This window comes from Musa acuminata, chromosome BXJ2-5 (genome assembly GCF_036884655.1).
Source record: "Musa acuminata AAA Group cultivar baxijiao chromosome BXJ2-5, Cavendish_Baxijiao_AAA, whole genome shotgun sequence".
NCBI classification, from domain to species: domain Eukaryota; kingdom Viridiplantae; phylum Streptophyta; class Magnoliopsida; order Zingiberales; family Musaceae; genus Musa; species Musa acuminata.
In genome coordinates this window covers 44715373-44741170 of record NC_088342.1, presented here as the reverse complement: position 1 = coordinate 44741170, position 25798 = coordinate 44715373, and the positions used below count along the sequence as shown (strand labels likewise).

Sequence of the window (25798 nt, the reverse complement as noted above, 5' to 3'; positions counted from 1 at the left end):
TCACCCCTTAGATGATTATTAATAATCAATCATCTAATCTTTTAAGTGTATACATCCTTCATTTCCACTTTCTCTTTCCCATTGTGTAAGTAATCAAGAGAGATGTAATGTGTAGTTGCTGCAGCATCAACCTACTCTTTGGTCTTGAGTGCATTCAGATCACCTTCTCTCTCTCTCTCTATATATATATATATTTACTAGTTAGTATGGTCACTTTCTCTAAGAACAAAAAGAGAAGATAATCCCTTCTTCTTTAACTTTATTTATTTTACATTTTTGGCTTTTCTACTGTGATTAAAGCTTTGAACCAAATAGTGGTAATGAATTTACTGATGGTTTGGTGGGGTTTTTGCATATGAGGAAGCTTCAGAAATTAGATGACATGCATAATTCTGCACTCATCCAGTCTATTATCTTCATGAACATTACTTTCATCTTACTTGCCCCTCCCTTGCTAATGAACTCACACTTCGGCTCATACCCAATGATTCAAAGTCATTGAAGTGGCGAAAGCAGAATTTGATTAAAGGAGTTTTACTTGATAAGATGAGCTGATAGATACATCATCATACAACATCGATCACATACAGAAACTGGAGAGAAGGGTATGCCTGTACCTGCGTTTTCTTATTTATTTCCACGTCGTAGTAGTACATGGATATGGAGGTTTAGTATGACGTATTCTCGTACATGGCTTCACCATCGTGGCGGCGGTGGTGGAGCAGGTGTCCCAGGATGGCCATGAGGAGGAGCGAAGGGGCCGGGACGTGGTGGTGGTGGCGGCGGAGGGCCAGGAGGAGGCGAAAAGAGCCAGAGAGGTGGTGGTGGACCATGCTGTGCATGAGGCGGCGGCGGCGGCATGAAGGGAGGAGGAGGAGGAGGAGGAGGAGGCGCATCTAGCCACGGCGGAGGAGGAGGTGGTGGAAGATCGGGAGGCTGCCGCCCTCTGCGGAAGAAAGGGCCACCGGGGTGACGGTGGGGGTACATCTTCTTCCTCCTCTCTCTCTCTCTCTCTCTCTCCCTGCGTCCTCTCGGTGAAGGAGAACTCAGAATAAATAGGCTCAATCGGCTCTCCGGAATGGACGAGAAGGTGGCGGTTTCCCGAACTCACAGTCAAAGCTACCGTTCAAAAGAAGAGAAAGGCTCCGTGAGATCACTGTCAGAAATTTCGATGACTGCTTTAAAATATTCTTAGATTTCATTCTTAAATTTTAAATTTAAAAAATTATTTTTTGGTGATTCTATATGAAATCTTTTGTTGATCATTTATCATTATATATATATATATATATTGGTATCGAGATAGATTGAGCTAAAATGGTTTCTTTTTGTTGTATTATAGACATCCACTCCCATTCAGCTTTGAAGGCTGTCACTTCAGCGTGAGAATATATCTGTCACGACGGAGAATTGAGGCGGCCAACTTAGGATGAGGACATTCTTCGCTGCGGAGATAAGACGTGTCTCTCTCCATTTATTTCCTCGTTCTCACCAACCCCTCACTGTGTCTCCCGTACTTTTGTTGGATTTCCTCATTCCCAACAAGGATCAGTGGGTGTCTCAATATGATCATCTTGCTGGTCCATAGCTTAAGGGTTCTTACACACGCTAAGAACTGTCATGTTGCTCCGAGATTGTGGTTTTTGTACCTCTCGAATAGCGTCTGTAATCTGCCGATGCTCGTTGTTTGGATGATTAAAGCAATAAAAAAGTAATGTTAGAAGCTCAGTGATCCATCCTTGAATTGTGGATGAAGAAGAAGAAACATAGTTCTAAAAGGGAACGGCCACTTACACAATCAAACTATTATAGCACAAAGGTGACGACTACATCATGTCTTACAAAGACGAGGAGACAAGGATTGATGATTGATTTATGTTAAGTTCATCCGCAACATGAACAGCTGCAGAGACTTTATTTGGACCCTTAGAACATGAGCACCCGCACGATCATAGTCAGGCGATCCTTCAAGGAGGTGGCGGGCCATGTCGGCCAGGAGGAGGAGGCGCGAAGGGGCCTGGAGGCGGTGGCAGTGGAGGGCCGCCGGGTGGAGGTGGGAAGAGCCCAGGAGGTGGCGGTGGACCGTGCGGTCCAGGAGGATGCGGCGGTGGCGGCGACGGTGGTGCAAAGGGAGGTGGAGGACCGGGAGCCGGCGGTCCCCTGGGCGGGTCAGGACCTCCGGGTCCCGGACCATGCGGGTGGTGGCGGTGATCGTGCATCTTGTGGTTCTTCTTGTTCCTTCTAGAGATGGATGAAGTCTGAATGGTTATATAGACTGCAGACTGGACCGGAAGGTGGGATTTCTGTCAAACCTACGAGTCATGGCTATCTTCTCAGTGAAGTTTGCTGCTTGCTTCGTCTGTATGTCTTCCGACGTCGGTCAATAAATGCAACTGGATATGACAATCTTTGTCAAACATCGCCAATCGATATGATTGTGTTCGGCACACCAATTCCAAAAGTCTTCCTGAGATAGGAAACATTATACTCAGTTACGTCTCTTAGTGCACGGAGAAATCTATTGGGAAGAAGGCCAGTGACAATGATGTTGATGATATGAAGAGGAAGAGAAACCAACTTGAGATAGCAGCTCTATGTGCTCATGAGACAGATGATGACAATAATAGTGCTATCGAATTATTATGCATGGACGGAAGCCTTCTCACTGTAATGATCATCTTTATCTCACAGCATTGCTTATGGATCCATGATGATGCTTATTACACTAAATAGCTTAAAAAGTCAGAGATCCATAATGCACACGATATTGGAAGATATCAAATATACAGGCATAAATGACAGACTCGCCACTCCCATTACCCTAATTAGTTTTTGGTCACCATCAGGTCCTGCATAAACTACTGCTTAGTTTACATTGAAGTTTAATACCCCATGCATGCTCAGAACCAAAACCAAGAGAGGAACGAAGGTGTGCATCACACATCTTTGCCATACTTGGTATTACTTCTGCCATGGATAAGGGGAATTAGATTTAATCAGCATCCTCTGCAGTGAAATCAGGCTCTGGTGGTTTTTGCAATCTCACCAACTCCATGACACTTCTGTTCCGGAGTCGATGAACGCTGCGGAGGGCATTTACTGCAAATCGCGATGCGTAGATGGCTGCAGCTAGGCTTGATGTGCCTCTGACCAAGTTCTTCCTGAGTCCTGCCTCTTCTTCCTTCCGTCGGAGTTCTGCTATCTTCCGCTTGCTGTAGCGCCGCCATGCAGCTTGGATAAAGCAAGCAGCCCAGGTCCTCCACTGCGGCGAATAGAAGCGAAATGTATGCTGCACTTGTCTGCTATGGAGGCGCCTGAACTGGCTTGCCACAAATTTTAATTCATCAGCATTTAATGCAAAAGCTTCGACCTCCTTCAAGGCTTTCACTGTCCTAGTGGAAGTTGGCAGATTACCACCGGACTTTGGATCCAAAGCCCAGGTCAACAACTCTTCACCACAGAAATCACGTTCTTTCAAAAGAATTCGATTGAAAAACCCACTTCTTCCACCATCGGTGGTTATACTCTCCAAGCGTCCTCGGATGATGAAGAGCATCTCATCTACAGGATCACCCTCCCTCAAGATATAAGTATTCTCTGTATAAAGAGTAGGTTTTAGCCGTTCACAAATCGCATCTAGCAAACGCTCATCCATGTTCTCGAACAGAGGGACCTGCACACCAGAGAGCCTACAAAATTCCAGATATCTGAATGATAAAGAAAGTACTGATGATCAGACAGACAAACCTACCCTCGTCACCAAAGCTAAACAGAGATGACGTTTGATATCCCGCCTAAGGTCCTTGGGAAGGCTCTGAACCAGACCTTCTTCATCCACTCCTCTCGTCTCCAACCACTTATACTGATCATATCGTCTAACTCGTTCCCTGAGTTCTGATGGTAACATCCGGTGGTGCATCCACTGCTCCGAGTCACGTCTTTTAACTCTCATCTCTTCAAGTCGTATTGTTATCGACTGAAGATATGTCTGAAATGATAGTAGAAAGTATCAGATAATAAGTGTCCATTTAACTGAGAGCCGCTGAAACAGAGATGATTGTCGCAAAACAAAAAGCCATTTATAAAGAAACATCAACGTCGCCAACTTTACCTGCATGTTACCTATAAGGAGGGCAAAAAGAATGAGTCCAAACACAGCAATTGCAATTGAGAAGATAACCTCCTCCAGAAAAGTACTTGTTTGCAGCCCTTGGCCAAGGGTACTGTAGGCAAGTATGAATGGTAAACATTACATAGCAGAATACTAGAAAATTCAAGGCAATTTCTATGTGCCGATGTAAAAGAAAATCATTACCTCAGATTCTGCAAACCCCACCAGAAACAATAAGCAAGTTTGGAAAAGAACTTTCTTGATGCAACAACACCAGAGGTCAAAGACTGTGCAAAGATTCCAAAATTGAAGGACTGATTGTTATCATCAGGTGAACAGTAATTCAGAAGATCCTGTCCACTGGCATTCTTCCATTTGTCATAACCATCAAGATGCTCATTACCACAATACAAGTAATTTATGTTACAGACAGTGCTGTTATTCTTACAAGCTGAATGCCAACAATCATCTTCACGCTTAACAGACAACAAGTACCAGCAAGCACCAACTATCTGCACAAATGCTAATAACTACAATGAGAACAATAATTATTCATGTAATATAAATACCAAATAGTCCAAATTTATACAAGACCTAGAAATATCAGACGGAATGTGTTTCTCAACCCGACTCTTCAAATTCAAGATTTACCGAGCCCTTAGAAAATGGGCCCATGCTCAACATGTTATAACCATAAGCATAATTCCAAGATCTGACCTAGACTGACATACATCCTGAGGCTCTTGATACAGCCACCAGACAAGTCAACCATCACCAATTACCAATTTCAAGGAAACACAAAGAACTAACTAATCAGTATATAGTCACAAATTTAGATTAGTTGTCATAGAAGTATCAACACTAAATCCCCAATATGGTTAGAGACAAACAATCTATGATTCTGATGGATAATAGAAAACTAATACAGAAGCTAGAAAGACAAACGGCTGTCAAACTCAATCCAGCATGAAAATAAGAAAAGCCTATACTATTAAAAATAGTTGCCTATGTCGTATGTCCAACCAAAGAACAAACAAGTAAAAGGTTATACATAAGAATATAGAGAGCAAGGATTGAAATATAGTACCGTACCGGAGTTTCGACATTCGCTCGGTATGGTACGGTACTACTGTATACCGAGCGGTATACTGTTCGATATATATATATATATATATATATATATATATATATATATATATACCGTTCGATATATATATTTATATAGATATATATAATAAAATCGTTCAGTATACCGTTCGATATATATATGTGTATATATATATATACCGTTTGGTATACCGTTCGACGACGTCGCCTCTCTCTTCTCCCCACGGGGCAACGTCACCAAAATCTTATATATATATATATATATATATACCGCCCGGTAACGTACCGGTCTGCTAACGGACCGGTACGTATCGGGCGGTATTATTCAAAATTGAAGACCTTGATAGAGAGCACCTAATCCAACAATTATCTACAATTACAGGTACTAAGAAGTATCCTTGATCTAGTCTTAAGTCTGAGGATTTAATTTCCACGGTACAAGGAGTTACCAATAATATGCCAACAAGATAATTGGCCATTGACATTGATCCGTCGTCGAGGCTTCTTCTCCCCGCGCGGATGAGGAGAAGTTGCCGACGATGCCTCGTTTCTTCTGCCCGCATGGGGAGAAGAAACGATTTCTTCTCGGTTTCTTCTGCTCATTTTCTTCTCCTCGTCGAGGCTTCTTCTCCCCGCGCAGATGAGGAGAAGTCGCTGACGACGCCTCGGCTTCGACGACTTCTTCTCCCAGGTCCTTCGCTGCTCGCGGAGAGTACCAACTTCTCGTTCATCATGTTCGCTACCACACTCCTCCTGACTGACTCCAACAGCATGAGAGCGAGTATGCATTTGCAACCCACCTGCGGTTGCTTAGGGCAAGGGTCCGACTTGCCCCGTCTTGCTTGATTCGCCACGATGCTTTGCCATGGCGAGATTGCAAAGTTCCTTCGTTGCTTGCTCGAATTGCTTGTCGGCTCTGATACCACAATGTCACAGACTTAGCTGGAATTGCCTAAGTCGTGAGGCACCCTTGCGGCAAAGACGCGAACTTAACTTGAGTTGCCTGAGTCATGAAGTGCCCTTGCGCCAACTTTTCGGACTTAGCTGGGATTGCCTAAGTCATGACGCGCCCTTGCGTTATGCGTCTATAAAGGGTCAGCCAATTTGCAACCTCACTCAGGTCGCGAAGGACCTGTAAAAGAGAAGGTTGATTAGTCAAAAACGAGCGGCGGACAAGTCCCGACGTCTCGCAGAAAAGGAAGCTTTACAAGCAATTCAGCGAGCACCTTGCATGCATAAGAGAAAAGAGGGGAGGGAGAAAAACAAGGACTTTAGAAGGTAGAACGAACAGTTGCAAGTCCATAAACAACTGCTCACCGGATGCTGGGCGCGAAAGCAAGTTCCCGTCAAGTTAACGTGTGAACTTGTGAAGATTGTTCAACGCCCGACAATATTCTGAAGCCCCATCCAACCTTGTGCCACCCAGGGGGTTCCAAAGTGCTAAGATGGCTGACGTTTCACGTGCAGTTGCGGCTTGTAGAAAACAAGTCGTGGCACGCGAAAACGGAGCCATTTTGGGGCAGTTCGACCCGACGCGGCGAGCGATCGCATTGCAGCGTTGCAACCTGGTCGAATATGCATTTTTACAAGCAAAAACACACAAAAACAAGGCAAAGTAGGCTGTCATATCTCTGTACAAGCATGCAAGAGCGACGAACGGTTCGTTAAACGAAGTTGTTGCGGGTGGCGACGATCGTTCGTGACAGTACGCTACCTCGGCGACGTCGCCTCCTCTTCTCTTCGTCGCCTTAGATGAGGAGAAGAACATAGTCTTTTTCATCTCCTCATCTACGGTGTTCAACGAAGAAGGCGACGAAGACGTTGAAGGCCGCAAACGTCTCCGGCCTTCAGCAAAGAAGAAGCCGCAGAATCGCAGATAAGGCGACAAAGGAGACCACCTCTTCCGTTGCTCTAGCCGTCGCTTGGATGTTACCTCCTGGATCGGGATCGTCGAGGGAGGGTGGTGCCGGATCGGACGCGTTGAGGTTCTCCTAATTCTTCCTCTTTTTCTCTCTCTTCTTCGAATGCTCTCTCTTTCTTCTTCTCTCTCGACGCTTCTTCTTCCCTCGTCGTAGCCAGGCTGCGGTCACAGTCAAAATTTTGGCCATTACTGCCCGATACAGCCCCGTAGTCTGATACGTGGCTATATCAAGCGTTCCGCCCGGAACGGGTGGTATCATTCGAAATTTAAAACCTTGTTTTGTACCACATAAACACATCAAACACCCACAGTAAATAGCATGCAGTGAGATCTCAATCTAATGCCAAACAATCTAAAGTATTAATTAGTTGTCTACCACTGCCAACTCTTGGTTAGGAGAATTTAGAAGATCACACTATGGCTATGACATATATCATGTTAGTTATGCACCAGAATTCATCAAGAGAAATTCATAACCACCTATTATCTCCTTTAGGCATGATCTCTTGGTTATTCTACAAAAGGAATCAACAGGAGAAATAATATGTCATTAGTTAATTGGTTAGTTAAAAAGAAATGGAAAAGGATACTCACATGACAAGCTAGCATATACCACAATAGATAGTACGCAGCACCAGCCCAAGCACTTTCCGCAAAGACACCAGCTGTCCTTTTCAGTTCTGATGTTAAAGGAAGAATGCGAAGTAATCTAGGAATATACTGTAGCAGAACAATGGCCAACAATGCATTCTTTGTGGCCGATACATCAGAACCTTTAGATCTTTGAAGAAACCTCCAAACTACAATCTGCATGCAATTATTGAAACTGAATTCATCTTGCATAATGATATGAAAACCAACAACAAAAAAGATAGAGCTATTAATAGATAGAACAAGCACAAATAAGCAACAAAGAAGTTCAATAACCAAAGAGTAAACTGACACAAATGGGGAGCAAAAACAGTCTTTGTGAAATAAACCAAAATAAAAGGAAATCCTTTCAAGTTTACTCTCATATACAAAGCAAGAAACTAAAGATATATGCTTATATAATAAACACACACATGGACAGAAGAGAACTGGGATACACCAAGATGTATGACGGACTGTTTTAATTTTTAATTTTTTTTGAATAACTTTGACTAGTTTAGAGTGTCTTTTGCAAGTTTCATAAGTTGTCATATGACAACATATCCTAAAATCGTATATTAGTTATTAAGATTGCCCAAGAAGAGAATATTAAGAAACCAAACTAAAGGAAGAAGACCCTCATACTTTTGATTGAAGATTTTAAAGAAAAGAAACGAGATACCTTTTGGGCTTGATTGATTCAAGGGTTTTAATAAGATTTTACCCTATAAGAAAATTGATGTGCCTTAGTGGGAGTTATTGTATTCTTTCTTATTTTTACATTTTTTATATTTTTTCTTTGTGCTTCGAGTCTATAAAAAGGGGAAACGGGATTATAACTAAAACATCATAAAATAAATGAATAAAAATATGTTTTCACACATTATCTATGAGCGGTATGAGACTATATTTGTTTTTCGATATATGATTTCATCATTCACGTGTGATACATGAGGAGATATGAGGCTTCATCATCGGTGTTTTCTCCTTGAGATAGAACGAATCTAGTAATTATCTTTTTTTTTCTTTTTACTCTATTATCTTTCTTTCCTCTCTCGTTTCCTTTCTCTATTCTCACAACTATAAGAAAATCTTCCTCTATTCATCGCGAACTTGTTCAACGTCAAAGTATCACAATAGACCCTCAATACTTCTTATCCAAAAATCAATGAAACACAGATCAAAATCAACATTGTTAAATATAATCAAGAATGCCTAGCTTGCAAAGAAACAATTTTTTTATCATTCATATGATCTTCTACTTGTCCATCATGCCATATCAAAATAAAAGATACCAATGGTATGATAAGCTACCTTGATTTGTCATTTACAACCAACCAAACAAATTTTTTTTCTCTCAAATATATGCTTTAAGATGTAGAGATTATGAACAATTTTTTGGATTCACAAGTTACATGGTTTATATTTTACTTCCAACTTTTTTAATTTGATTTATTCTTTAAAAAAATGTGAAGGAACATTTTCAATCTAGTGAAGAAGCAAAAGAACCATAAATGAAATCCATGATTAAGTTATCAAACACACTCTATGTGTAATCAACAACGAAAGCTACAATAAACAATATAAGATAAAATAGATGGAAGGAAAACATTTTTCAGCAAAGTAATTGTGAATGAAGAGCTTTATGACTTCTATACAATAAATATCTAGCTGAATACATAAGAGTGCAACACACCTGTGGAAGTGGTAGCACCGAAAGAAAGTCAACAACAAAGTTGCTCCTTAGGTACTGCTTTGCAATCTGTGTAGGGTCAATAACAAGTTCACCTCTGCCAAAAACCCGGGTTGATGGAGCAATGTAAGCAGTGCGGAATTGAAGAGCCATTCGAATAAGATAGAAAAAATCAATGATTGTTCGCAATGTAGTTGATACAACTGCTAGCTTTCGGTCTATACCAAGACACATTGATTTTTCATTTTCATCTTTGATGGGAAGATAATAAAATAATGGATCCACTGATACTGCAAGAATACATGATATTAGAAAAAGCCTGTTCATATGGAAAAGAAATTTGTCTTGAGGATCAAAAATTTTCTTCTCAGATACTTTCAGATCTTCTGGAAAAACTTCCTTGGAAGCACCGAACCGAAGAGATCGACCTAGCAACTTAAATCCTTCAGATCCCTTTCTCAACCCTCCCTTGGAGGATTTTGTTGAGCTCTTTGATCCTCGACTAAGTCCCTCAACATTGAATGCACATCTATTCATTCTGCCAGTGTCAGAAGTACAGGAAAATGTAGGGCTTGATTCTTCCAGCCTATGAAGAAAAATCACAACATGAACAGTGGTAAAATGTAAATTCTGTAGAACAAAGAAAAAGAACATAGTAATTTCATGTTCTATAACAAGTTCACGCTGTCAAGTTGCATTAGAAAGTTTCAACTAAGAATTCATGGTTTGCTAAAGGAAACATTTTTCAGCACAAATGCACCTAGCCAGAGAACTTGTGGCCCCTTTATAGCGACATTGTATATATTCACCTCCTCACACAATCAATTCTCTAAATCCAGGTTTTAAATCTAAGTCCACTACTAGTTTCAATGATCTACATGGTAGCAGGATATCAGGAGGCATACTGCCATGCCATCTGGTATTAGTTGAAAAAAATTATTAAACAGATAAATACAAACCCAAACTATATGATCCAATACCAATCCCTGCTCAAATCAATACCGGTCGACGTACTGACTGGTATTTGATAACATGATCCAAGCCATGGAAATTATCATGGAATTCTAACCATGTTTAGGACCTAAACTATAGGTGAGTTTATAATCCAAAAATAATCTGTTTTCCTCTTCCATTTCACAAGAAAACCACTGAGTCATTTTCCAGAATTATGAATTCAAGATGGCTTGCACTGTAGTTTATAAAGCTTAACCCTGTATGTTGCACATTACTGTACAAAATAATGTTTCTATGGGAAGTGTGAGAACTCTCTATAAATGAAGAATAAACAAAAGAAAAATGTACAGTAAGCATATAACCTCTAGAGAGAATGCCCTAAGATAACATTTTGACATGAAAATGTATCTAAATCAGATCCACTTTTAGTAAAAAATAAAAAATATAACATACATTTTGTTAATGGAGTAATGAAATATTAGATGGAAAAGAAACGGCCAATTAATATACAAATTGGCAAAATGGCTTCAAGTAACAAAAGATATTGTAAAATAGGTATACAATGATACAAACATTTAAAATTAGGCAACTTGTCAATGAACACACCTCACAAATTTCTCTTTCTGGCCATCCATATATTGTGCTTTGTAACCACAGTCAAGCATCTTGTATATCTTGTACCACGAAAACTACAAACTGTTGGCTATCATGACCTGCTGAATTATAGGATGTTGTAATCCAAGAACCAACCTGAGCATAAACAAAGAAAATACCAAGATCATGTGAGGCACCTACACAGAAAAGCAATTAGCCTTGTCAACCACAAAAAAACATAACCTACAAAGAGAAAATTGAAGTTTATTATACTAATAAGATGCCAAGATTTGCCTCATTATTCTATGTGAAGCCTCATTATTGGTTTACATATTTCAGAAATAGGATAGGATAAGATAGCTTTCCCAACATAAATGAGAAGAAGCTTTGCATGACCATGCATCATCTAGCAGAAAGAAAAAGTAAGCCACTGAACTGGACAACTAAGTACAAGAATCAAAAGAAATATAATTTTAGATTCAGATTAACTGAAGTGCCAAACTTCAACTTCAATGTACGTGCATATATTACATAAACACAAGAATATGCATATACTTCTTAAAGGAATTGAATGGTAATGAGACAATATCATAAGTTGGCAAAAATTTTATTTGAAATATGTTAGACATGTTGTCTTCATAATCGTGTTTAGCAGCTACAATCTATTGCAGTCAAGCATGTTTGCATATATACAACAAAAGAAGTTGCAGGATACACAAAGGAATAGCACCAAAAGCTTGCTATAACAGTAATCTTTGTAGGGTTGAATTTTTTTACTTAATTTATTCTGAGTCAAATTGTAAATGTGGAAGGTTTTTTTTTCCCTCAAAGATCGATGCACTTGGTTTGTGAAAGAAATAAATTTCAAATTTTCTTTTTCTGTGTTGTGTGGCCATCACAGTATACAATCAACAAATCAAGTGCCTAAATAACCTCCTAGAAATCAGAGCAACACTAGGTGTACCACTCTGCAACAAGTTTCATGAGTTCTCAGGCCACTGCTCACAAAAACTTGATTCAACATGCTACTGACATCTAAAACTATGGGTCTTATTACAAGATATAACTGGATTGTGCTTATCACAAATCGGATCAGTAATAGTGCAAACTGACAAATAATGGATTTAAGTTTAACCATCAAAATCTTTGATCTTTAGGGTTAAAGATCTTTTGACAAGCAGCCACCACATGATGCCACATGGGTGGTGTCACTTCATCACTAAATATGGAAAGGAGGTCAGAAAAAATTGAACAACCTGTTAGATTATGTGGTCCTATCTAATTAGATAAGATATATTATAGATTTCATTAGATTTTGGTTATAGTTATCAGCTATAAAGGAAGTCCAACTATGATAGAATTTTTTAGGACATGACCTTGATAGGAGAGACTTTCCTAATTACCATCCTAAACCCTCTGCTCTCGCCTATAAAAGGACATGACCTCCTAAGGACAAAACACCAAAAATTGAAATTACTGTTCTATTATCAATCTCTCTTAGTGCCTCTTTCATCACTCATAGTGGTCTTGTGAAGGATTAGGAAGAAAGGAGAACGTGAGTCTAATTCTCCTTACAAAACGATATCGCTATAGTTTTTAGGTTCGACGGTGGTATATTTACAAATCAGATAAAGATTTTCTGAATGACATCCAAAGATACATAATTTTGATATATCGTTATTTGATTTATATTTTGATATTAATTTTTTTTGTAAAATAGTAGCATATTGCAGTTTTTATACTAACACAGACAACATGAAAGAAAGTGTGCTGGCATTTTATGTGGTGTGGTAATTCACAATGATGTGCCAGCAACACATTATATCACTAGCTAAAGCAAGAATATTTCCTTCCTCATCTTTTTGTTTAACATAGATTATAATCATTAGTTTTACAGTATATTGGAAATAACTGATTTTCTTAATAAAAAGTAAAAAAAACCCAAAACCTAAATCGCAAGTTCTGTAAGGTTGAAACTAAGGTTTTCGGTACAAAGTCTCTGGTGTTCCGGATGCAATTGTTCGTGGCATGCTAAAGTGTAGAATAACGATTTCAATCCAAAATTTCCACCAACCAACGAAAACCCACATTAATAGATGCCAAAAACACAAAAACCTAATCGGTCAACGAGCAAATTCAGGCGCGAAGTTTGAGATCCAAGATTAAATTCTAGAATACAAGCATTAGCAGTAAGATTTGACGGCCCAAAAGAAAAGGATTGGAAGGCGGTGATCGCGAAAATTACCTGGAGAAGCTTAGAGAGGATATAAGGGCTTTCTTGATTTTGCTCAAGAGGGGAACCAACTGAAGAAGATCTCGCACTTTCCACCGGCAAGGAGTGGAACTTGGAGCACCGGGAAACAGAGGCGTCCGAACCTGGAGGACCTGCGAAGCTAGGAAATGGCAGTCCGATGAGGCCGACGAGAAGTCTCAACTCTTGAAGCCCTCCATTCGATCCGACCCGAGTCGACTCGGAAACAAACTGAACTGAACGAGTTCAACAATTGGACAGCCGAGCCACCAGCAACCTGTTTTACGAGTGCGTAAATACAGTATTGCCCTCTGACTTTGCAAAATTACATGGGAGTCCAAGAACGGACATACTTCTTCCACCCAAATAGAAATTACCCGGAAACTACCTTTCTTGTTATTAGGTGAGAATTGGGCTCCCAGGCGGGGACCCACCAAACGCACAGCAGAAAATTACTGGAAAAAGTAAAATAAACGACACCTGGCATCACACGGTGGAGAGCTGCTGTCATGGAATGGCATCTCAGACGACAATCTTTAATCAGACGGTTGATGTTGATTCACAGGAGAGAACTCGGGATAGAGGGTTAGTTTGGTCATATAATAAGATAGCAACACTGACGAAAAGAAAAGTCAACAGGACACCTTATTTTTCATATTTTATATGCATATTTTATTTTCATTGGGAAAATTATCTTTATCCTGCAAGACAATTGCCAAGAAGTCATAAATAAAATATATCTTAGAGAAAAAAAAAATGGATGTTTAAGGTTTACATTACAGTAAAAACGATGATAGGGATGAAAGAGCAACAAATATAATAATTTTATTTTTATTTTATAAATAAAAACAAATACCATTAGCAAAATTAGGTGAATTCTTGAAAAGAAAATCTAAAAATTCACATGCATCAATTTTTAAAAATTCCTACATATTATGTGAAAAGATATTAACCCTCGTCGATTCCACCTTCACCTTACATCGTTGCCTCTTCTTCCTTCTGTCCCAATTGATTTATCGTTATTTTTGTTGATTCTATCAAACCTGCCTTACCATCGCATGAAGAAGAATGGAGCATTATCTCTTTTCTCACTTGGTCATAAGAGAGCATAGCAAAAGTAAGACACATAAGGGAAGGTTTGATAAGGATTATTAAGGTTTGCAAAGGCAACAATGACTCTTATGCCACTGCTTCCTTATGTGAAGGTTACGGACGATGATGTTAGTCATATGTGCAGTGCACGAGAATAGTGAGCATAAGGTGACGAGTATGATGAGGGTTAGGGGGGTGAAGGTGGGAGGCAACGACAAATTCATTAGACCAGATGAGAAGGAAGATGGTGATGAAGACAATGCAGAGATAATATCAGATGGAGGTAGAGGCAAGTTCGACAGGGATCAAGAGCAAAATTATCATTTACAAAAAAAATACGGTACAAGTTTCTTAGAGGTATTTTTCGAGAATTTATCCATAGAAATTTTTAAATATTTTTAATAATAAGATTAAAAAAAAAAGATATAAAAGTATATAATTGGGGAATCGAATCGCCACGTCGGAGTGGTAACGGTAACGGAAACGGAAACGAACGACACCAGGCCGACTTGTTTCCCTTCGTCCATAAGAACGCTTGCGGGTACTCCTCGCAACTTCTCCCTCTTAGACGCATGCGGCGTGCACGTGCGACGTCCCCAAGATCGGCGGAGCACGCCGGACTATGACCTTGTTCCACCGAGTAACACTCTCTTCGAGATCGGAAGCAATGGACGGCCCCTCTTGCCCTCCCGTCCGGTGGAGGTGCCGCCGAGAAAGCTGGGTTAATCCAATGGAAGAGGAGGTAAAAATTATAGTGTTCCGTCTCATTGATTGTTGGTGAAACTTCATTGATTGCATGGTTTAAATACTGTTATGATAGATCCATGTGGCCATCAATGGTAAGTAATGATACAACGGAAGTAGAGGAGGTAAAATAGCAACCATCTTCTTTGATTTCTGCTAAGAAACTATGTTCTTGCTATATCCTAAGTCTTACCAGCAATTTAAGCTATGCCCTAAAGTTGATTGTTTGGTGGAACCTTCATTGATTGCACGATTCGTTTAATGTCATGCACCGACCAATGTGATGATAAGCAGTGATTCAACCTGAAATTTCTTCGTTGGTCATCTTCTTAAGTTTTATTTTAGTAAACAAGCTAGAAATTGGATATGATGTTTGATCCAATGGAAGAGAAGGTAAAAAAATCCACCTTTGGTTTCTTGAAGTTCTTTTAGAAAAAAAGAAAAAGAAAGGCCTGATGCACAAAGCTCACTGACATAGTCGGAGTGGCTGCTTCAGTTCTTTATGCTTTGAAATGCTATTGAGAAATGTTCTAGTGTTCCAATTCTCACCGGAATTTTAAGTGATGCCCCCTTTTCCGATGCTTTGGTCAACCTTTATTGATTGCATAATATGATTATATGATGTGCAGATCAATATAACCATGAGTGGAAAGTAATAATCCAACATGCAATTTCATCATTTGGTCCTCTATGAGTTTTGTTTGATTCACAAGCTTGAAAGTGACATATTATGCATATGAAATCTTACATATATTTTTCCTTTTTCTTGGCAAATGTTTTCTTTCCAAGAAATGAAATTTGTCTCCCATGTAGAACTGCTCTGTATCACAATTTTGGAATTATTATCTCAAATGCCCTCCATTTTACTCCTGGACTCTATCGTTGGGGGAGTTCATGATAGAACATATGTATGTTACATTCTGTTATATGTAGTTACTTTTGGCAGGCACGAAAGATCAGCACCAGCAAAATCCCAATCCCCTTTGTGATCGTCCCTTTTTAGGAAAACAATAATGAATGTTGAATGTTCAAACCAGGAAATGTTTGTTCTCTTCTCAATTTGTAATAAGCATAGATGATATGGAGCACATGAAAGCTACTAGCATCCAGAATGTACTTATGCATGAGGCTGACTTGGGAGGGGTAATGTGTTGGTTTACAATCAGGATTTGATATTTAGCCTTAAGGGAATATGACAATGTGATGGATCATGCTACTCAGATCTTAAACAAGGTTTAACTTCTGAGTTGTATTTTTATCCTGATCTATGGAACCTAACTTTATTGTACAGGCTATTTGTCACACAAATGGAGGAAATTTGCCCGTGGAAGTGGAGCAGACAAAGAGGAATAAAGAAGCAGATTCAGTTGGCTTTGCTCAAGAGTTGACAATGACATCTAATAAGAAGTGCCAAAATGAACCAGTTATAGGGCATCAACCTGGCACAAATGGAGAATCAAGCAAGTTTCAAGACAGCAACAGTATGTTCTTAAGATCACAGTTACACTTACACCTATGAAGTTGGGTTCAACAACCAAGTTCAGGACATGTTATATTTCATATGTAGTGATTAACATCTTTCATAAACACAACCACACTTGTATAAATCATCTCACATTTACAGGAGTTCTAAGTACAAAAACAGCAAAGCTGCAGCTGCTTGAGATCTGTATTGCAAATTGCTGGAATCCTCCATCATTTATTTTGTCCAAGGAAGATGGATCTGACCTCCAAAAAAGGCAGGTTATGGTTAGTGCTTCTTAGCATTTCCAAGATACTAGTATGAGTAGTATCTATCTTTTTTGGATTGCTTACAATATAACATTGTTCCATTTAGATTAGTTTTTCATCTGTATATTAGAATGAAAGTTTTTCCTTCTGCATTTCATTGGATGATAAATCTACTCATATTAACTCAAATCAGTACCTTTTTTGTTTTTTCTCCTGAAAAGTAGATTCACCATTCTTTTCTATTAAGTGTAAATGGAAACACTGGGGCAATTACACATGATGTTTCATGAGGGTTAAGGTGTTTCACGAAGGAGAAAAAAATTGATAGCAGAACATTATACAATATACAACAGGACATAGGCGCAAACAGCCAAATACCCAAACGACCCTCCGAAAAATATACCAAACAAAAATACAAGATGCAGCAAATGTGACAAGTATCACTCAGATGATCTGTTCAGTCGTCCAAGAAATCTCTTATCTGCATTTGCTATGCAGCCTCAAGATATTGTTGGATTCTGGATTAGGACATGAAATGTTCGACTTTAATGCTGAAAATTCTCTGATTCTGTTCACTAAGATATTTCCAGCACAGAAAAAAGAAGTCTCAAATATTTTTATGCTTTCTATTGAGACCAGGTAGATAACAAGTGATGAAAAGTGAGTGGAACTCATTAGGAACTTTTATGAGATTTTATTTTTGGGTGGCACGATAATGACTCTGTATGGTGTACAAACAGCAGCAAATCAGGTCATCAATATTATTGATTGTTCACTAAAACACATGTTGGAGAGATTTTAATGCCTATGTATATTAGGTTGTTTTCCATCTGAAGTTTCCACTTGGTAGCAATCCAAGTGAAGACACTTGACCAGTGAGGTGTCGCAGAGGTTCTGATGAACTTGGCAATGTAGCAACCAATGCCACAATAGATTAAAATTTATATTTAGTATGTAATTCATGATATAATTCCATCTGCACAGCTACTTGTCTGTCTCTAAGTTTGTACGGAACTGGCAGATCGACCATTAGTGGGTGCAGTTTTGTCAAGAACTTTGATGATTAAATCGGATAGACCAAGTAGTGGAAGAGACACCGGTGAAGATGAGATCGTAGAACAAAGGCCTTTGGTAAGATTCAGCCTAGTACAGGTCTATTCTGGATTAAGAGTGAACCTTTTTTTTTATTAAGAGTGAACTTACTCTACTAAAGGTACTCTATGATTTTATTTGGTTATCCTTGTCCAGCTTGTAACAGATATCAACTTTTTAAATGCATCTTGTGCCTGAAGATCTTCCAAACACTTGGGTAGGCACCATTAAAGTTCTTATCAACCCCGCAGGAGTAATGATGGTAACTAAATTTACCACTCTCTTCAATGGTGCTTGAACTGAACAGAGGAGCTGCCACCAGCATTTTAATGCATTATAGATTTATAGTACCGAGGTCATCTTTCCTTTTATGTAGATGTGTAGGTTGCTGTTTTTGTAGGAGATGCTCTCTTGTAGAAATGCTCCTGTTTATGTTTTTTGTATGTATGTTTTTTTTGTTATGGTTTTACATTTGAAGGGTATGAGATTAGATTATTAGATTTCTTGTGATTATTTGAATTCTAGTTTTTCCAGGGAATATTTGTAGGGTTTTTGTCAGATTGAATCTGGATCGAATCTAAGTATGATTTGGTTTATTGATCCAAAATGAGGATCTTTATCCGAAATTATGGTTTGAATAACCCATATTTTTCAATCTAAGTTCATGTTTAGAATGAGCAATGAGAGCTAAATTACAACTAAGAATAGTTGAAACCAAGGTTTGCTATACCGTCTGATACGACATAGTCAATCAATACGCGTGGTACTAAGCATTTTTCATTTTCTTTAACTCATTTCAGAATATTTTGAGAACTCGATAATTATGATATACCAACACTTAGTACACTGATACTATACCGATTTGAATCACATACTGTATACAAAATTATGAACCATGATTGAAACTACAAAACCCAAGGTTGTACCAGTTCTATGAGACAGTTTTAGTTTCAATATTCAACATCTCTAACTAATCCAACATGAATTCACAGCTCTTTTAATAGTAATTTATTGAATTCGTTATGTCGTTCACAAGACCAAAGACTATAACCACATTTTAGTGTTTAAACTAGCTGAACATGCTAGTGATAGTTGAAAGCACATTGAGAAGGAAGCTGAACAATCCAGGCTGAAGTCCAAGTCTATTAGTAATAATAGGACATTATCATACATTACAACAGGATATTAGCTATCATTAATATTTGTTTGGTGTCTCAATGCTTCGCGTAAACACAAGCACATTCACTTAAAGCTGAAAGCACGATGCTTGCAAATTAACAAGATACACATGCGTCAATGTTCATTGGATGCCAATGGCGATGCTTGGCGGTTCCTCGATGGTCAAACTCAAGGGTAATGTTACTTCAAGAATCATGTCATCTTCGTCTGAAAGTCCATCCTGGTGATACATTGGCAGAGAAAAAGGGTATATACTCTTATCTATCTGTCGATGAATCATGCTTAATATCGTGAAGCTGTTGAGCTAATTCTAGTAATTTTGATCCACCAATCAGGGATCCTGAAACAGAAGATGAGGAAAAATCATATTCAACAGCATAGATAGAAATAATTCTTAGTAACATACACAAATGAGATATAGGAAGCACCTCGGATTTCAGCAAGCACCTTCATGACTTCCATCTCCAGATTCTGGAGGTTAACAATAAAAGATAGCCAAGATATAGAAAACACTTGTCTTAAATAATACTCCAAAAAAGGAAACTATGTGAGAGAAACAGTTTACCATGTATGGCTGCCAAACTCTCTTCTTTGTACACACCCAGAGGTGAACCATGAACAGACAAGAGCATCTCACCATTCTTTGGTAGCCTTAGGGTCTTCGGCGTCATGCCAAAAGATAACCTGTTACTAGTTGCCTACAGTATATATTATATGTTTCATTAGGCAACCAGAAAAGGTATCGAAGAGAGTACAAGAACACAGCTTGGTGATTTCTAACAACAACTTAGAAGACCATTAATCCACATGGTAATGAAATGCATGTATGAGTAGAACCTTCAAATAAAAAGATAATAGAATGAAGAACAAACCCCAGGAGTTTCAAATGCATCTCGTCTTCCTCGAATCTGATTTTCGGATGGCTCATCTAAACCCTAGCATCGAGGAATATGAAGCAGTAAAATCTTCTAAGCACGACATATGTTATTCTACACCAATAAAGTTGGAATAATAATATTACATAAATAAGTGAACATACAAAATCAGGCATCTGAAGGTTTGCAGTCTCTAGGAGGTTCTTCTTCACTGCCAAAGTCATAAAGCAGAAAGAAACATATTAATATTCTCAGAAAAGAAAAGACAACATAAAAAATAATGTCCCAACCTGAGTTGACTGAAAACTGAAGGCCACACATTGCTGGCATATTGAGAGCATTACTAATTGAAGCACGAGCAAATTTGCCACCACCAGGATTTTCAAGTAGATAATCCTCCCTGTTTTTCCATTGCAACTCAAAAACTTGGTACTTCTCATTCCTCGTCACTGTTACATTGGGCAAGTTCTCATGGAAAAATTTCAATGCAGGAGTCTCCAGTTGTTCTTTGCTGAGGTACGATCGAAGCAAGCGCAACCTCGAGAGCAAGTTTTCAGTCTCTGCTATACAAATAGCTTGGATTGCAGAAGTTCGCCGTTCAACTGCAAAAGCACAAAGGATAAACCAAACAAATTATAAAGGAGGATGCTTTCCAATGGAGGGGCAGATAGAAACCAAACCTAAACCTAACCAACTAACAATTATAAAAATATTAATTTAATGAAGTAACAAGCTTATGAACTTCAGAAGATGCACCAAGCCATTAAACCCTTTGAAAGACTTGGAAAATATGTTGTCAACTAGAGCTATGAAATAAGAAGGTTAGGTAAGCAGAGGAAAGTGCAAAGCAGAGTATAGAAGAGGGAGTGTTTCATTACACTCTCAGGTTGATTCTACAGGGACTTAAAAAGATAGTTTCAAATTACTGACAATCTTAGAAATTATGAGGGTACTTCCATCATCAACTTAGCAATTTGATGGTTGAATTTGATATAGATTTTAAACTTAAAGTCCTGAAACCCTAGAAGAAGCCAGATAGATAAAATCAGTTCAGCAAATGTTGACTTCCATGTAGTCGAAAAATGTCATATGTTCCTTGACGATGTCATTATACCGAGAAGTGATGAAATGTCATCAAACTGTCAAACATTTTGGTGACTGAGCTACAATTTTCTCGCAATCAAATATTTCTTAAGTGAATCAACAAGCCATCAATCAGGCTTACTATTAGATAAACCACTAACGAGCTTGTGTTTAAAGAAGAAATGGAGCACATGTGGTATAAAAAGCATTCAGCTCTCTCTCTGCCAACCAATATTGCAAGACAAAAAATCTACATAATTTTCCTGGCATTCTTACCAACAGCTATTGTAGCATGTACACTTCAGAATTCTCGAATGCCAATTCAGTTATTAAAACATGCAGTTCAAGGTCATTCTACCTTGTCAATTCAACCTTAATATCAGAAAATATCATAAACCAAGCAATCTAACAAATCTGAAATTGCCGAGTTGAGCTAAACTTTGTCCCGATGACGCATTAACTATCCTAAATCTACACCAGTTGTTCAACAGTTCTTGTAGAAGAGTAATTTAGCACTAGGAGAAGACATGCAAAAGAGTATAAACATTATCTTTTGGAGTGAGATAACTCATTAATGTTAAATGCACTACAGTCATAGGCATTGGATGAACATACGGATTCAAGATGAACTCAAATCATTGGTACCAATATGTACATTCGGCCATCAGCAAGAAGAATTTAGACAAATAACAAAAGTTGTTACAAGATACAGATCAAATATTGGCATCATAAACTTCTAAAATGAGAAAAAAAAAAGGAAAAGGGAAAAAAAGAGAAACGATTTCATTGAATAAGCTTGACAGATGAACCCATACCTTCTCGACTGCTGAATGCACGTTGTTGCTCCTCGAAATTGAGGGCACCATTCGTAACCGGAACAGCACTCCCGTCGTCCTTGGGCTTCAAGGGAGATTTTTTTACTGTTTTCTTCCTGCCCTTTCTCGGCATCCCAAGAATCTCGCATCAAACCTAAGCTTACAGTTTTCTGGAAAATCAAGATGAACTCGAACAAGACAGATCGATCTTTGCTTTCGATTTCGTTTGATGAGGTGGTTTTCTGCTGCACCCTCGCTTTGACTGAGACGAGAAAAAGGAGGGTTTTTTCCTTCTAGACGATTGAACACAAGAAGAAAGAGAAAGTACCGTCCTCCGCCGCTCACTGCTACCAACCACCCCCGCGCCCGTTAGCTGTCGGGAGAGGAGGAGGAGGAGTCGCCGCGTTCTGCCCTTCGAGACTGCGAGGAGGTTGCGAATTGGGTGGGAAACGGAAGCTAGGGCTTGATTTGAACCCGTGCTACCAATTCTGATTCCTCTGCTACGTGATTGGCGGTCTCAGAGTCGGGCCCAATGTGGGCCCCATCCCTAAGCAGGGTGGCGAGACAGGCGAGCGTTTGGACCGCGTTACGATAGTGTCCCTGTCACCGTTCCCGAGAGACCCAAATCGAACCGGGTTCATCTTTGAATAGCTCGAACCGGACAGTCCGGGCGTTGCTCGTCTGCGCATACGTTCGCCGATCGAGTTCCGACGCTCCGAATCCCCAAGCACCCTCCTCTCATCTTCTCCCAACTCTCGATGTCGAGCTCGATGTGCGGAGAGTGAAAGCGCGTCTTGGAAACAGGTGCCCGATCTTTGCCCTAACCCTAACTAAATCTCTCCTCTTCCTAGCTCTCCTTGGAGCCTCTTATTCTGCTTGAATTCTTGTATGATTTGGTGCCTCTATCATCGCTTGTGATCCAAGGTTAATTACATTGTTTGTTAACTCCACGATAGGTTCTTTGCTTTGACGTCTAGTCCGCATCTGTTGTAGTAATAATCGCAAACCCTAACCTTCCCGAACCCTATTTAACAAAGCTCTTCCTCAACAATTCATCGGAATAAAATTTTTCGATAAGAACTACAGTCGAGTAACGAAGTTTTAATTTGGGCAAAACTCGACCAAGTATGAAAGAAAACATGTGATGAGCCTTATGAATCAGGATCATAAAGCAATGAATTAATTTAATTTCTAACAAATTGGCAATCGTAGGAGCCCTAAATGTTTTGATTTCATTGAAATTCAAGCATTGGTAAAGCAGATATGCTCTTTTTATTTTGAAAAAAAAGGGATTTTCTTCATCAATTGTTTCTCAAGACAAAATTCAAGTCAAGGCTCGAATACTTGTTTGTCTCACCAATGCATCTAAAATAGTAATTAAAATCAAATCAGTCTGCTGAAACTCTGATATGCTTATAGTATAGATTTAACAAGTTAATTTTTTTATTTAAAATTTATATTTAGAATGATAAAGCTATGTAACGAGAGGATTTCATAGAAATATGGGATAAGCTTTTCTTATAAACATGTAAGCTGAGAAAAAAAAAAAATAAAGCAAGAGAGAGAGAGAGAGACCGTAAATAAAAGTCGTGTAAGCTCCTAAAGACATCATAACTCGAGTTATTAATTCTAATACTTTATTTTTCTCCTTCCTTTCTTCTTTTTCTTCTTTCTCCTCTATTCTTTTTAAGGATATTCTTTCTCCCAAAAAAAAAACAATAATTTGCGTTTAAGTTGCACTTGATGGAGTGAGTTGTCTCGGAGCATCGCAGAGGAAGCATCAAGATGCCATAGATTCTATGCCATTAGTTAAAGTGTCCAAGCAACGACAATTCAAGATGTTTCTTTCAAATATGGATGAGATGCTTGAAACTAAAAGGGTTTTCAAGGCGAGGAGTGTAACACTATACATCCAATTTTAAGAACTTAACATTTTGTTAAGTTAATAGTGATCATTTTTAACCCTATAAATCAATTGAAATCTCCTGCCTCTAGTGTGAGACTAAATTATGATATCATTATCTTTTTACTTGACTTATCACCCCACCCTACATGAGATTCATCCCAATTGCATTTTTAAAAATAATAGTGTTGAATGTTGAACGTGTATTTTTAGGCAAAAGAAGATGGTTTACATGAGATATTATGTAAAATTAGGGCAGGTTGTTTTACATAATAAAAGCATTACATTACCTAACAATTGACATTTTTATTTGAAATTAATGATTGATGTTTGAAATCTATTTGCTAACATGATGGATTTGTTTTATCGGTTAAGAGCAATCGAATACCGATATTCGATTTTAGTTTGCATCCTTGTATATATTTTCCTTGTTGTAAATTAGTAACATTAGGGATTTTTAGTATCTTTTCATTTGTGATCATACTAAACAATTGTATAATCAAACATGTGTAATTAGCATCGACGCGTTCACAACATTTTGCCAATAAAATTATCTATTGACCTTGTTGTTTTCTTAGTTTTATCGGTTATTTTTCTGCTCATGTTCTCCGTTGATCTTATGATAGGCAAGGAAAGAAGCAACAGATCTGCAAGTAGTTGATGAAGATGAGCCATGAGGTTTTGAACCTATAGGACACATGCTATGTAATTGAACATGCATTAGGGTTTTCATCACTGAACAAGCTGAAACCTGCTACCAGAGTCTGATCAAAGTGGTCAGGAATGACTGCACTCGCTTCACTTGTGTTGCTGCTGCATTCACCAGCTGCTGGAGCCATCTCAATCTTTCTGGTGATGATTTCTGCTCTTTTACCAGTCTTCTTCTTGAGCTTCTTCACAACCTTTTCTGGGTCAACTTCACCAGTTACGATGGCTCTGTGGCTGTTCATGTCCACTTTGACAGCTTCCACACCTACAAGGAGTTTGATTCATGTTACTGAATCCAGTTTGATATGTTGTATATGCTCACCAAGCGAGTAGCCGATACGTATATTATACCTTCAAGTTTTCTGAGAGTGTTGTGTACTGATCTTTCACAGGCTTTGCAATGCATGTACACTTTCAGCTCCAAAACAGTTTCCTGTTGTTTATGAGAACCATCATGAATTGATAGCACAGAATAGAAGAATGGGCACATTTTGGTATCAAACTCACCTTCTTAGAGCTGCTTTTGCTTTCACTCATGTCATCTGTTATGAAATGTGGTTGAGATATTGTTAGAATCACAAAAAAATAGACATACATTTTGTGGTCTTTCCTTTATTATTACCCTTTAAGAAAGATGTTATTAATTTTGTAGGGTGGCAAAGATGATTTCCTCAAAGAAAAGAAAGAAGTGATGGTGATGATGTTGATGTTGATGATCATGATTATGGTAGAATACTCAAGTTAGATTTAGAATTCTTTTTTTATACCAGTTTTTGTGATTAATCGAACTGATTTGATAGCGGTGATATCTGAGTGCTAATCGACATAATCTTATATCTGAATTCCATCCAAACTTACAAATATAACCTTAATTGGAGAACTATTAATAACTCATCGTAGTTCTAAATACAACTTTTCTTTATTTAAACAAAAAAATTTTGTTCACAATTAATAATGATTATAAAATGTGATCATTTTGAACTAATATTGAATTCTTATTACTTCGTCCTTTCTTTCACTTCCAATCCAATGTGTTCTTAAGCACTTACTAATTTATGGCATACTATATATATGTATATATATGTGTGGGAGAAACATTTATTGAAGACATCATATGAGATGGAATCCATACCTGATTGATTAATTTGTCCCACTGATCCATTTCAACAAAAAAAACTTACATCTTCCAATAAGATAATGGAAGCTGAAGGACAACCAAACAAGAGAGAAGATTCAACTCCAACATCAAAAAGGCAAATGACAAATCCTGGAAGAACACAGAGAATGACAATGGCAAGACAAGTTCTACTCACTT

The 25798-nt window shown here is 38.4% G+C and overlaps 2 protein-coding genes and 1 long non-coding RNA gene across 5 annotated transcripts; 1 reads left to right on the top strand and 2 right to left on the bottom strand.

Moving 5' to 3' along the window:
* Nucleotides 1-1790: 1790 nt before the first annotated feature.
* Nucleotides 1791-13506, bottom strand: LOC135612963 (putative cyclic nucleotide-gated ion channel 9). 2 transcript variants are annotated; one of them, XM_065109824.1, is made up of 8 exons: nt 13256-13506; nt 11023-11207; nt 9466-10048; nt 7734-7946; nt 4316-4623; nt 4112-4223; nt 3752-3988; nt 1791-3673 (listed from the first exon to the last, which is right to left on the bottom strand). In XM_065109824.1, the coding sequence occupies exons 2-8, from the start codon at nt 11079-11081 to the stop codon at nt 2993-2995; spliced, it is 2193 nt and encodes a 730-aa protein (XP_064965896.1). In that variant the 5' UTR covers nt 11082-11207; nt 13256-13506; the 3' UTR covers nt 1791-2992. The 2 variants fall into 2 exon arrangements, with proteins under 2 accessions (XP_064965896.1, XP_064965895.1); XM_065109823.1 differs by having other exon boundaries at nt 11023-11166.
* A 5541-nt stretch (nt 13507-19047) lies between these two features.
* Nucleotides 19048-22325, bottom strand: LOC135585201 (uncharacterized). 2 transcript variants are annotated; one of them, XM_065107522.1, is made up of 8 exons: nt 22201-22325; nt 21873-22134; nt 20265-20576; nt 20139-20185; nt 19972-20034; nt 19665-19797; nt 19528-19570; nt 19048-19439 (listed from the first exon to the last, which is right to left on the bottom strand). In XM_065107522.1, exons 2-7 carry the CDS (start codon nt 22003-22005, stop codon nt 19536-19538), a joined length of 723 nt encoding a protein of 240 aa, XP_064963594.1. In that variant the 5' UTR covers nt 22006-22134; nt 22201-22325; the 3' UTR covers nt 19048-19439; nt 19528-19535. The 2 variants fall into 2 exon arrangements, with proteins under 2 accessions (XP_064963594.1, XP_064963593.1); XM_065107521.1 differs by having other exon boundaries at nt 21873-22321.
* A 173-nt stretch (nt 22326-22498) lies between these two features.
* Nucleotides 22499-24985, top strand: LOC135611874 (uncharacterized). The gene is made up of 2 exons (XR_010486678.1): nt 22499-22676; nt 24402-24985. It is a non-coding gene; the product is annotated as an uncharacterized LOC135611874 (long non-coding RNA).
* Nucleotides 24986-25798: the final 813 nt, after the last annotated feature.